The sequence below is a fragment of the Mixophyes fleayi genome, chromosome 3, assembly GCF_038048845.1.
Source record: "Mixophyes fleayi isolate aMixFle1 chromosome 3, aMixFle1.hap1, whole genome shotgun sequence".
Lineage (NCBI taxonomy): Eukaryota > Metazoa > Chordata > Amphibia > Anura > Limnodynastidae > Mixophyes > Mixophyes fleayi.
In genome coordinates, this window is record NC_134404.1 from 11,347,139 (window position 1) to 11,358,751 (window position 11,613).

The window sequence follows — 11,613 nt, forward strand, 5'->3', positions numbered from 1 at the left end:
GGAAAGGTGTAACAAGCTCTCGTTCATTGACTATCTTTTGTAATGGTTGAATTTTGTGTGTATCTGGGTCATTACACTACAGTATTGTTTTGATATCTCAGTGTAAATGTGTAGTGAATGATTAGTGAAATTGTTGTGGGTTGAGGACCATAGAATATGGTGCATGACCTGTGAGATTTTCTGTACTAGATAAGCAATCTTGTATCACATTGTCTAAAATGATTCTTGAATGACTAAAAAGCTATTATTTGGTTGATATATGATGAATATATCTCATTGCAGTACGTGAAATGCTATAAAGTCTAGACTTTAAAGTACCCTGTAGAGTTTGCTAGTTTCACTGAAGCTTTTTCAATAACTAATAGTTTGAATATGCTGATTGTATGGATCAATTGTTATTTTATGTTAAACCTGCACAACACATGAATACCTTTTCATAAAGTTCTATTCTATGTTTTACAGGCATGTGACTTGCAAATGTAAATTGGAACATGGATATTGAAAACAAAACCATGTTTAAAGAATTCATCCTTATTGGATTTTCTCAGGATTTACAGACAAGAATATTGCTGTTTGTTATGTTCTTATTAATGTATACATTAACTATTATAGGGAATAGTCTTCTGATCTGTGTTATCATCATCAGTCCTCAGCTACACACGCCTATGTACTACTTTCTGTGCAATTTATCCTTCCTCGATTTGCTCTACTCATCCAGTTCTCTTCCAAAAATGTTGTTAGATGTATTTTCTAAGAGAAAGAGAATTTCTATCATTGGGTGTGTGGTACAAATGAAGTCTGGTCTGTTTCTAGGAACTACTGAGTGTGTACTACTGGCAGTGATGGCGTATGATCGTTATATTGCAATACGCTTCCCTTTACATTATACTATAAATATGAATTGGCAGACGTGTAAAATCATTACAGTCATTATGTGGCCAGGAAGTTTTATTTTATCAGCTATTCCCACTGCAAAGCCTCTTGTGTTCTGTAGAAAAAATATATTGGACCACTTTGTCTGTGAGGTGTTGGCTCTTCTAGAGCTGGCGTGTGGTGACATCACCTATCATAAAACAGCTATATTTGTCGTCAGTTTATTTACACTAATGGCTCCGATTGTTTTCATTGTGGTGTCCTATATTTGTATCATTATATCAATATTGAAAATCCACTCAGCAGGTGGACGATCAAAAGCTTTTTCAACATGTGCTTCCCACCTGACTGTGGTTTTAATGTTTTATGGGACAAGTATGACCATGTATATGGGACAAACCAAAAGTTTTTCATCCAGCCTGAAGTATATTTCTCTTATTTATGGTGCTGTGACGCCTGTGTTAAATCCTTTGATTTACAGCTTGAGAAATAATGAAGTTAAAGAAGCAGTTCAGAAAACATTGACCAAGTCTTCTGCAGCATGGACAGTATAATTATTACAAAAACAACAACAGAACAAGATGTGATATCCACATACATTGTAAAGGTGTAATGATAAAGGTAGGGAACAAAAGGCAATCATCTAGAAATTGTAAATAATTCATGTTTGCCAACAAGAACCGCAACATCCTCAAACCATTTTTACTTGAAATTTAAATATTTAGCAAAGCAAGAAGTGAAAGACATTGTATGTGAATATCACAGAGATGTGATATTCAGCTGTGATATGAAGAATTAGGGAAACTAAACAATTACAATTATCAACTACTAATAGTTTACATCTGTCAACATGGACTACAGCACCCTTGAGCCATTTTATTTCTGGAATGTAAACTATATCTAATAAGGTTTGTAACAAATGATTATTTGAGAGTGTTACTTTTTATTCCATTGTCATATATTTGTACTCGTTTTATTTTATTATCATACGTTTAAAAATAATATAGGTAGTTTAGATTTAGTATATAGACAATGCAAGTTTTAAGCTATTATCAAGTGCTATAATCCAAGGACCAATTGCTTAATTTGAGAGTTTATTAGTCTTCAGCATATCCCTTGTAATGTTGGCCTCTATTATTGTAACCTCCTTCTCTCTTGTCTGCTCAGTTCCTGTATGGCCCCTCTTCTGTATGTCCTCAATCATCACTATTTATTTATATAGCACCACTAATTCCGCAGCACTGTACAGAGAACTCATTCACATCAGTCCCTGCCCCATTGGAGCTTACAGTCTAATTTCTTTAACACACAGACAGACAGAGACTAGGGTAAATTTTGATAGCAGCCAAAAAACCTACTAGTATATTTTTGGAGTGTGGAAGGAAATCGGAGCACCTAAAGGAAACCCACGCAGACATGGGGAGAACATACAAAGTCCACACAGATAAGGCCAAGGTCGGGAATTAAACTCCAGTGCTGTGAGGCAGAAGTGCTAACCACTTAGCCTCCATCCTCAATGCAGCTGCCGGCCTTATTTTTCTCTCCCGCCACTCAAAAATCTGCTGTTTCTCTCTGTCAATTGCTATATTGGCTCCCTGTGGCATACAAAGTTAAATTTAAACTCCTCACCCTCACCTACAATGCTCTCAACCAATCCTCTTCCCTACATCTCCAACCTCATCCTTCCCTTCCCATCAACTCTTCAACAACCGCCACCTCACTACCACACTGATTACCTCTTCCCACTTCCACCCCCAGAACTGTGCCCTCCACCCTTCAAACTCAATATTTTTGTGCTAATATTTATTATCTTCTATATCACAGTCAGTTAGTTTTGTTGCTAATTGAGTGTCTGTCATCTGTAATTTGGCACAGCCTGTGTCTTCCAGGTGCAGCATGTCAGCTTTTGGAAATCCGACACTCTACAGCAATTCTGAGTGTTGAATTTCCAAAGACTGTTATGATTCAGCTAAGTACCGCCGACATTTGAATTGTCGATGTAATTTTGTTGACTTTCTGAATGTGGACCAAATGAATATCTAGCCGCTGACTGCATACCTTTGGAAATGTGAGGATGAGTAGTAATGATAATGATTTAGGTATAGAAATTGAGGCTACTACTTTGGAACTTGCTAATGTGCAACAAGATGAGGGAGATAATTGTGGATCTGAAAAAGTTACAATGTGTTGTACTTGAACAAGATAGTGAGAAGAATGATGTATGTGTCCAAGTAAGTCAGTCACCAGTGGTAATACCTCATGCTCATGATAAGTGCATTATCATGCCTGGGAAAAAGAACAAAAAATCCACCTCTTGCATGCAGAAATATGTTTATCCCAAACTAGACAACAATTGTCAAGACATCTGTTGCCTTTGTGGTGTTACAATAAGTAGAGATTGGTACCTCCTACCTTGATCATCATCATTATTTATATAGCAGCAGCAAATTCCAAAGTGCTTTACAATTGGAAACAAACACAGTAATAAAACAATACTGGGTAATATAGACAGACAGAGGTAAGAAGGCCCTGAACGCACGCTTACATTCTCCCTGTTATGAAATTTGCAGCAAGTTCAAGCATTTAATAAAAAGGTGGAATATCATGTATAGTAACAAGTAGTCCAGCATCAGCTAGTAGCAGAATGGATGGACACCAATCTTCACCGTCAACACCTTCGTCATCAACCTTCTCATTACTAGTACGTAGTCCAGAATCCAACTCTGAAATGCAAACTGACTCCCCTAATGCAATCTATGATTCCCAAGAGGCATCCTTGTGCACTATGGCTGCTGCTGCTGCTGGGGGTGAAACTTCTATACAGAAGGGGACCAATAAGAGTAAGCATAGCTTTAGACAACAATTGTCTGTGAAGCAAGCATTTTCAAGAAGGACAGCCAGCATCCTGTGTTGCACAGCGGATCCCTAAAGCCATGACAGATATGTTAGCATTGGATGTGCCTCCAATTTCCTCCATTAATGCATTAGGTTCTAGCAGATCAATTCCATTTCTCCCAAACACCATTTCCTCAGTGTTCCAGGCGGTTAAACAAAAAGTCATTCAGTCCCTACAAAATGCAACTTTACCAGCTGTCCACTTAACTACAGATATGTGGAGAAGCGGAACTGGTAAAACAGAAAACTACATGACCGTAGCAGCCCACTGGGTAGGTGTATCACCTTCAACAGCAGTATCATCATAACATAGTAGCATAAATGATGAGGTTAAAAAAAAGACACCAGTCCATCAAGTTAAACCTATTTTGGATCTCCTGTGATCCCTCACTTAAATTGATCCGGAGTAAGCAAACGTCAATCTGTTTCAATTATGAAAATTCCCCAGACGTAATATTGCAGTCCTATTTTTACTCTATATCCACTACTATCCTTCATTTTAATTAACGGTCGTATCCCTGGATACACTTTTCCACAAAAAAATTGTCTAACCCTTTCTTAAACATATCTATTGAATCTGCCATCACAGCCTTCCCTGGCAGTGAATTCCATATCTTGACTGCCCTTACTGTAAAGAACCCCTTCCATTGCTGGTTGTGAAATTTTCTCTCCTCTAACCTTAGGGGGTGACCGCGTGTCCTGTGTATGGTCCTTGGGGTAAAAAGTTCCCATAAAAGTTCTCTGTATTGACCCTTAATGTATTTGTACATAGTAATCATATCTCCCCTTAGACGCCTCATTTCTAAAGTAAACATGCCTAAACTGGCTAACCTTTCCTCATAACTTAATGACTCCATACCCTTTATCAATTTTGTTGCCCTTCTCTGAACCCTTTCTGGTTCCAAACTATCTTTTTTTATAGAGTGGTGCCCAGAACTGTACTGCATATTCAAGATGAAGTCTTACCAACGAGTAAAAGTTATGGGACTTGGTTCCCATCCACTTCTATTACCTATAGGGTCAGGCAGATTGTAGGAGGGTTAGTAATCAGTCAGTATGCACAGCTTATCATCTGATCAGTACCGTGATAATACATAAAACAGAAGGATACAGCAACATGGCATCTCTCCCCCCCCAACCAAACCCAATGTTAAATCAATTGCATCTATGTTTAATGATTAGGCCTCCCTACCTGAAACCAGTGTAGACATTAAATGAATATAATTCATATTTCATAAATAGGTCTGTTGCCTCCCTATTAGCTCTGACATTAAATAGCATTTATATTTAATAAATAGACCTAATTATCACCAACATTAAATTAATATAATTAAGAATTAATAGATGGATTTTTCCCCAATATGCCCTGACATTAAATGAATGGTATTCACATTTAATAAATACACCTATTCCCCCCTGAAGAGCCCCAATATTAAATAATTACTATTCCACTTTAGCAATTAAACCTACTTCCCCACAAGTTGCCCCAATGTTAAAAATTTGTATTCACAAATAATAAATAGTCCTCCTCCTCCCTATCCTCAGTCCCACATTAAATGTATAGCCCACAAACCACTAAAGCATTAATTAAATAATGTCAACACACCACCTTAAATGAATACTTATTACTATGACCCACTATTAAATTAAATTGTCCTCATCATCATCAAATAAATTACCAACCACAAAAATGTAATATTTCCCACTCACCATTAAATGATTATCACCCACTTTCAATATTGAATTACTACCCAGCCTACACCCTTACTTACCTTCTGCCATCTGGCTCTGCAGATTTCAGAGGCAGACTCTGATTCTGATTCTGATTCTCAGATTCTGTCTGTCTCTCTTTATTTCCTTGCTGTCAGCACACAATTCTATCAGATTGATCTCTAAATAAACTGCAACTAAATCACAGCTATTTCAATGTAAATTGCCTCTATCACCCAGTCAAAAAGTGGCAGATAAGAACAGGGGAGGGGGAGGGGGTTAGATATATATGTTATCAATCCAAAACTCGCAAGATCTGACATTTTTACCGGAAAGTATGTTTTGCCTCATTTTGAGATTTGGCATGTAAAACCGAGTCAAGTTTTGGTTCAACTTGGAACCCCAAAATTCAGATCTGTCGGAATTCTCTGGATGTTGAATGTTCTGGATACCTCTCAGTAAAGAAGTGGGCATTGATGTTTGAACTCAAAACTCTTAGGGGAGGTTATTATCAGACAGTACTTTAGAAATTTCTTTCATGTTCAAGCATTTTTACTAGAGGCCGACTGGAATAGGTTCAAGTGGTGGAAAGCATTTAAGAGGAGGAGCTGGATTCTCTTGCAAAGCCTCATACCCAAAATAAACAGCAGATAAGGTACCCATGGTAGGAAAATAATAGAAAGGTACCGAGACGTCTGTACCATGAGCTTGGTGTTCTCCACATAAATTGGAAGGCTATTCTCAGCATTTTAAGGTGCTCTGATCTTCTTTATGAGAGGAAATTCAACATATAAAACATAGAGCAGTTTTTGAATGAGAGTTTAGGCCTACGAAAATATTAGGAATCACAACACAGATATAAATGGCAGCTGTCAGATAACAATTCACAATGCCACTACAAACACCTTTTCATAATTCCTGTAATCGGTACTCTACTAAGAACAGCAAAGTAGTTAGTTACCCCACCTGGACTACTGCACAACCTTTCTTAGTGAATAAACTTCAGCGAAAAGTTCAACTCAGTCCGAACAATTCATCTCACGTGTTTGTGTGTCTTTATAGGTCCCTCAGTTCTACCTTCTACAAAACCTTAACTTTGGCTTCATTAATCAGTATTCTAGAATCTACAACCCTTTCACTTCAGCTGGTGCCTCACTACCACTCCTCTCAGGACTAAGATATATAATCTCCCTGATGACTGACCATGATTTGAGTCACACCACTCTATGAAAGAGAGAATACACTAAAGGGTAACAGTAAGGACTTTTTGGCCAAGTTGAGACTGATCTTTGACTCTCCAAGTAGCATTGCAAATGCTTCCACAAGTCTGTCCCGGATTGAGCAACATGATCACTCAATCACCCTGTATGCAAACAAATTCTGGACCATCACAGCAGAAACTGGTTGGTGGAACTAATTAAAGATGAGCTCACTTGCCCATCTCCCTATAGGGCCTCATCATCATATGCATTCTGCTCAACACGCATTCAGGGGTGTTTAGCTTCAGAAGAACGATACGGCTACTCACTATCTCCTGTCAGCTCACCAATAAACATATATTTAGTGCCATGCATCTCTGAACTTTGAGGAACCCATGCAGCTCACAAGGTCCTTGTTGCAAATGGACGAGACAACTAGCCATCTAGAGATGGCATAGTCTATACACATAATTATTTCAATCACAGCCTACAGACCTTTACATCTGTATAACTTCTTTTAATGACAATATATTAAATTAGAACTTTGTGCATTACGAGTAATTAAGTATATTATGTGATGTATTGATTTAGGAAGATCAATTGCTAGTAGAACTATAGACTATAGTTACAACTACGCAAGTAGTTACTTCAAAACATTTTGTTCATTTGTTGGAAGAATTATAACTGCAAACTATGCAATGAATTATTCTATAACATCATATAAGCATATTTGAAGATATAGAGTTCATAGATTAATTTGTCGCATTCTGGCTTTATTGTATTGTATTTATTGAAATATCTACTGTCAAAATTGTATGTTGAATAATATTTAAAAATAAATAAAGGTATAATTTTTAATTAAATTTAAAAGACCTTTTCCTTTTTCATATATATGTATATACATATGATAATTTTGCTATAAGATTTCAGACCCTCTTGGGGTTTTGGTTTTACTTCATTTATACCATATGCGGGAGTTGATTCATTATAATTGCTGTATTAGTGACAGTTCTGTTAAAAATAATACAACATGTTAAGTGATCATATCTCATGTTTCAGTAAATGCACGTTCTTCGATCTAAGAACAATAACCTTGTTAGAAAAGCTTTAGAGAAGCTTGGTCTTTTATTTGAGCTACACTGGATGCAGGAGTTGCATTACTACAATTGCTAGACTGGTATCAGTTTGGTTTAACATACTAAGGGGGGTATTCAATTGTCCGTGGGTTCGAGCGCGGAAAACTAACACCGTTAATACGGTAATCTCTCGCTGGATTTCAGCTCGCAGCTCCCTGAGCTGCGAGCTGAAATCCAGCGAGTAAATTACCGTATTAATGGTTTTTCCGCGCAGGATTACCGTAATAACGGTAATCCTGCACGGTCCTCGGGATTTTCGGCAATCCCGCGGACAATTGAATATGCCCCTAAAAATAATATAATTTGTTAGGGAATTGCCTCTTATGATTCAATTCAACAAATACTTGCCTTTGGTTTAAGATAACAGTTGCTTCTTATAATGATCTATAGATGCATATATATGTTATAACGGAATAGATGTTCTAGGTTATGAGATTCCCTTCACAATTGAATAATTTGATTTACATTTATTTGTTTTATGTATATTTTGTTTAGATTGTTAATGTTAATCATATATTATACAACTATGTTATATTTGTTATGTCTGTGATAAGTCTGGTGTGTTAATATCCAGGTGAATTTGTTTAATTAAATTATACATGCCTTATATAAATGGACAATGCTCGGGAGACATCTTCACAATTGATCCCTTTGAAAAAGTTACCCAAGAGTAGTGCTAAGCATCAGGGTATTTAACAAAAACTGACATCTGATTTTAATCCTATTGAAAGATTCCAAATCCTGCAAATGAACGCTGTTCTATACAACCAAAATGATCGCTAATTAACGGACTTTAAACATCTTTTTTTGCTTTCTTCCTCTTTTCTGAATCACGTGGAATTCACAATTTATACCATCTTGGAATATAGTATAATATTATATGCGCTATAGTTCCTCTCCAATAAACAAGCTTTTATTGCCACAAATATACTAATCTGTAGTTCCCCAAATGTTTGTAACATTAGTGAAAGAATCTTTTTTTAGTTGTTTTACAATTTATGCTGCAATTGAAACATATATATATATATATATATATATATATATATATATATATATTAATATATATATATATATATATATATATATATATATATATATACACTAGCAAAGGAACCCCATAGGAAACTTATATATGTCTGCTAATTTGTATCAATTCACATGTTAATGGCTTTATAAGAATTTTAATCTCCTGTTGGTTTTATTAGATTAGTCAATCAGATAACATACAAGATTGCACTGATATATTTGTAGTGTAGTTGTTGAAGTAAAAAAAATGTTATTGGTATTTTTCACATAGTTGTGATGCATATATTTATATGTATTATTTGTTTATATATATAAAATATTTCTTTATTGTACAGAATTTGATCTATATTGTTCTTACTGTTTGGTCATACAGAGGAGGTTGCATTCACCTAGGGACAGCTGCTGATCCAGTTTTTGTTAATTGCAAGCACCATTAGTGGTTTTTTGTTATTTGCCTAGAGATCGGTAGAAGGCTGTATTGTGGGCACCAAGGTCACTGGAAGAAAGTGTGTCGGAGCCAACAGGAAATTGAGTTGTTCATCAGAATAGGAGGCAAGTCTCGTTAGCATAGGAGTTATTTTTCTTACACTTTCCATTCTGAAATTCCAGCTATCCATAGGCCTCTCCTGGGGGTTCTGCCTCTGTTGACACTAAGACCTTTTTGAATTATATAGCTATGTAGAATTGTATAGGCTTGGCCTTTGCCCGAAAGATTTAACTACTCCTGGTTCCTAAAATCAGGCCAGTGGCCACAAAATCTGTGGATAGATGGCCCAGAACCCCAGCTTCATTAACCCACAATACCATCTGGGGGCTGATGTGTATTGGTTCCAGTCACTGGGAGCTGATCTTGTTCAGTGCCATCCACACCTCCAAGATCCCATTCATCTTGCCTTATCTCTGGTTCTACATTCATAACCAAGCGATCAAGTGGAGGACAAAATAGATACAAGGGTGGAACTAATCATGCCAGAATATTTGCTTACAACCAGTGAGAATGGCAATGGTATGTACAACTTCCCATAGCTTAAAGGGGCTGCCCAAGGAGTACCAAGGGTTAATCAGATCTTAGACAAAGAGTAGGCAGCATCACTCTTATCCCAGAGAAAATTGGACTTCCCAAAAAAACTGCTGCCAACATGGATAAGTGATCCTTCAATCAGTCCAGTGTGAGCTTCCTGAGAAACATCATCTCAACAAAGGGCATAAGAATGAAACTGGAAAAGCTCTCTTCTGTACTTAATTGGCTGATAACCAGAGTGATCATGGGCGTCCAGAGGCTTCTAATTATAAGCAACAACTATAAACATTTTAAACAAAACTTTTCAAGAGCAGTTAGCCCTATCATGGTCTTGACCAAACAAGGGACTCCCAAGAACACATGGAATACCCAGGCACAACAGGCTTTTGACAACTTAAAACATTCTTCAAAAAACTTCAGCATGCATCCTTCAGGATCATGACCCTCCTGAACAAATTGGGATTTCAGACCCTAGATATCAATATACAGCAAATACTTTATTAATTATCACATAGTTGAAGCAAAAATATTAAAAACACAAAACCCTAATAATTAATACAAAATATGTCTTAAGCTTATGTATTAATGTGCTTATGATGTCTTTTGTATTAATTATTGGGACTTTGTTTGTTTGTTTCTAATTTTCTATCCATATCCTATTATGTGTTCTTACTCCTATTTGCTTTTTTGTTCATGTGAATATATAAGTGTGAAACTCTGTTGGTACATGTGATATTATAGTCCATTAATTGCGAGATTTTGCATACATTTTCATGTATGATTTTGTTTAAAATTATGTGTATATGACAATAACAGAAATTGTATTATAGTTGATTGATTTGTAACTTATATCACTGGCCTGGGTCCAGCCAGGTCAAGGATGATGCACTTTTTGAGTTGTTCTCTCCTGATTGAACCATCATGGAGGGTAAAACCATTGTTCCTTGACTCTTGGCTGGGAGCAGCCATTTCTTCAGAGCTGCTGGACAGGATCCAGGTCTCTGAGAGCTACCATAGCCAAGTGATTCTCTCCTGGGATCGGCCAGCATCGTGAAGGTACAGTTCTTTCTGATGCGCAAAAACCGTTGTGACTCCCAGGTGTTGTAAATTAACATGGTACCTAAAATAGTTACAGCGCAATAAAAAAAAATACATTCAATAAAAAATCTTGGAGTCTCTGGGAGATAAGTCTGTTTAGAACCCACATCAGTGTTTTTGTGCGTTGCTCATGATCAATAACCGAAAAAGAGCGATTTTTTTTGTCACAAATGACAAGAATATACTACAATTCAGATTTCTTGGGTTCAAATGCCTTTAAAATAGCATTCTTTGGTATAAGAATGTAGAGTGTATATTATTAGTTGTTAAAATGAGTCCAGAAATTTGTATAATTGTGAAGTAAGTGACTGTATCCTAAATATTATTGAGCAATCGGTTTTTTTGTTTTTTTTCCCATAGTGTTATCAATGTTTCGGAAGTGGTGAATACCTTGAGTTCTGGGCCTTACTACAAAAGAAAAAATAAGTTTGAGAAATAACTTCTTTACTTACACCTATTTCTTAGTTTATTTTTGAATATGTTGGTGGTATGTTTATTTAGTTTTTGTGTATGTATCTGAAAGGATATTAAAACATTCCTCATGATAAGTTGTAATGATAAGGGTAACATTCCCCCACTTTACCTATAACAATTACAACAATCTCTGTAACAATTACAACAATCTCTGGATTTCTTTTAATTTGTTAGAGAGCCT

The 11,613-nt window shown here is 36.3% G+C and overlaps 1 protein-coding gene across 1 annotated transcript; it reads left to right on the forward strand.

Annotated features, from left to right (window-relative positions):
* The first annotated feature begins 491 nt into the window (after positions 1-491).
* On the forward strand, positions 492-1,427 carry LOC142142559 (olfactory receptor 13C9-like). The gene has a single exon (XM_075200439.1). The coding sequence runs from the start codon at positions 492-494 to the stop codon at positions 1,425-1,427; it is 936 nt and encodes a 311-aa protein (XP_075056540.1).
* The last annotated feature ends 10,186 nt before the right edge of the window (positions 1,428-11,613 follow it).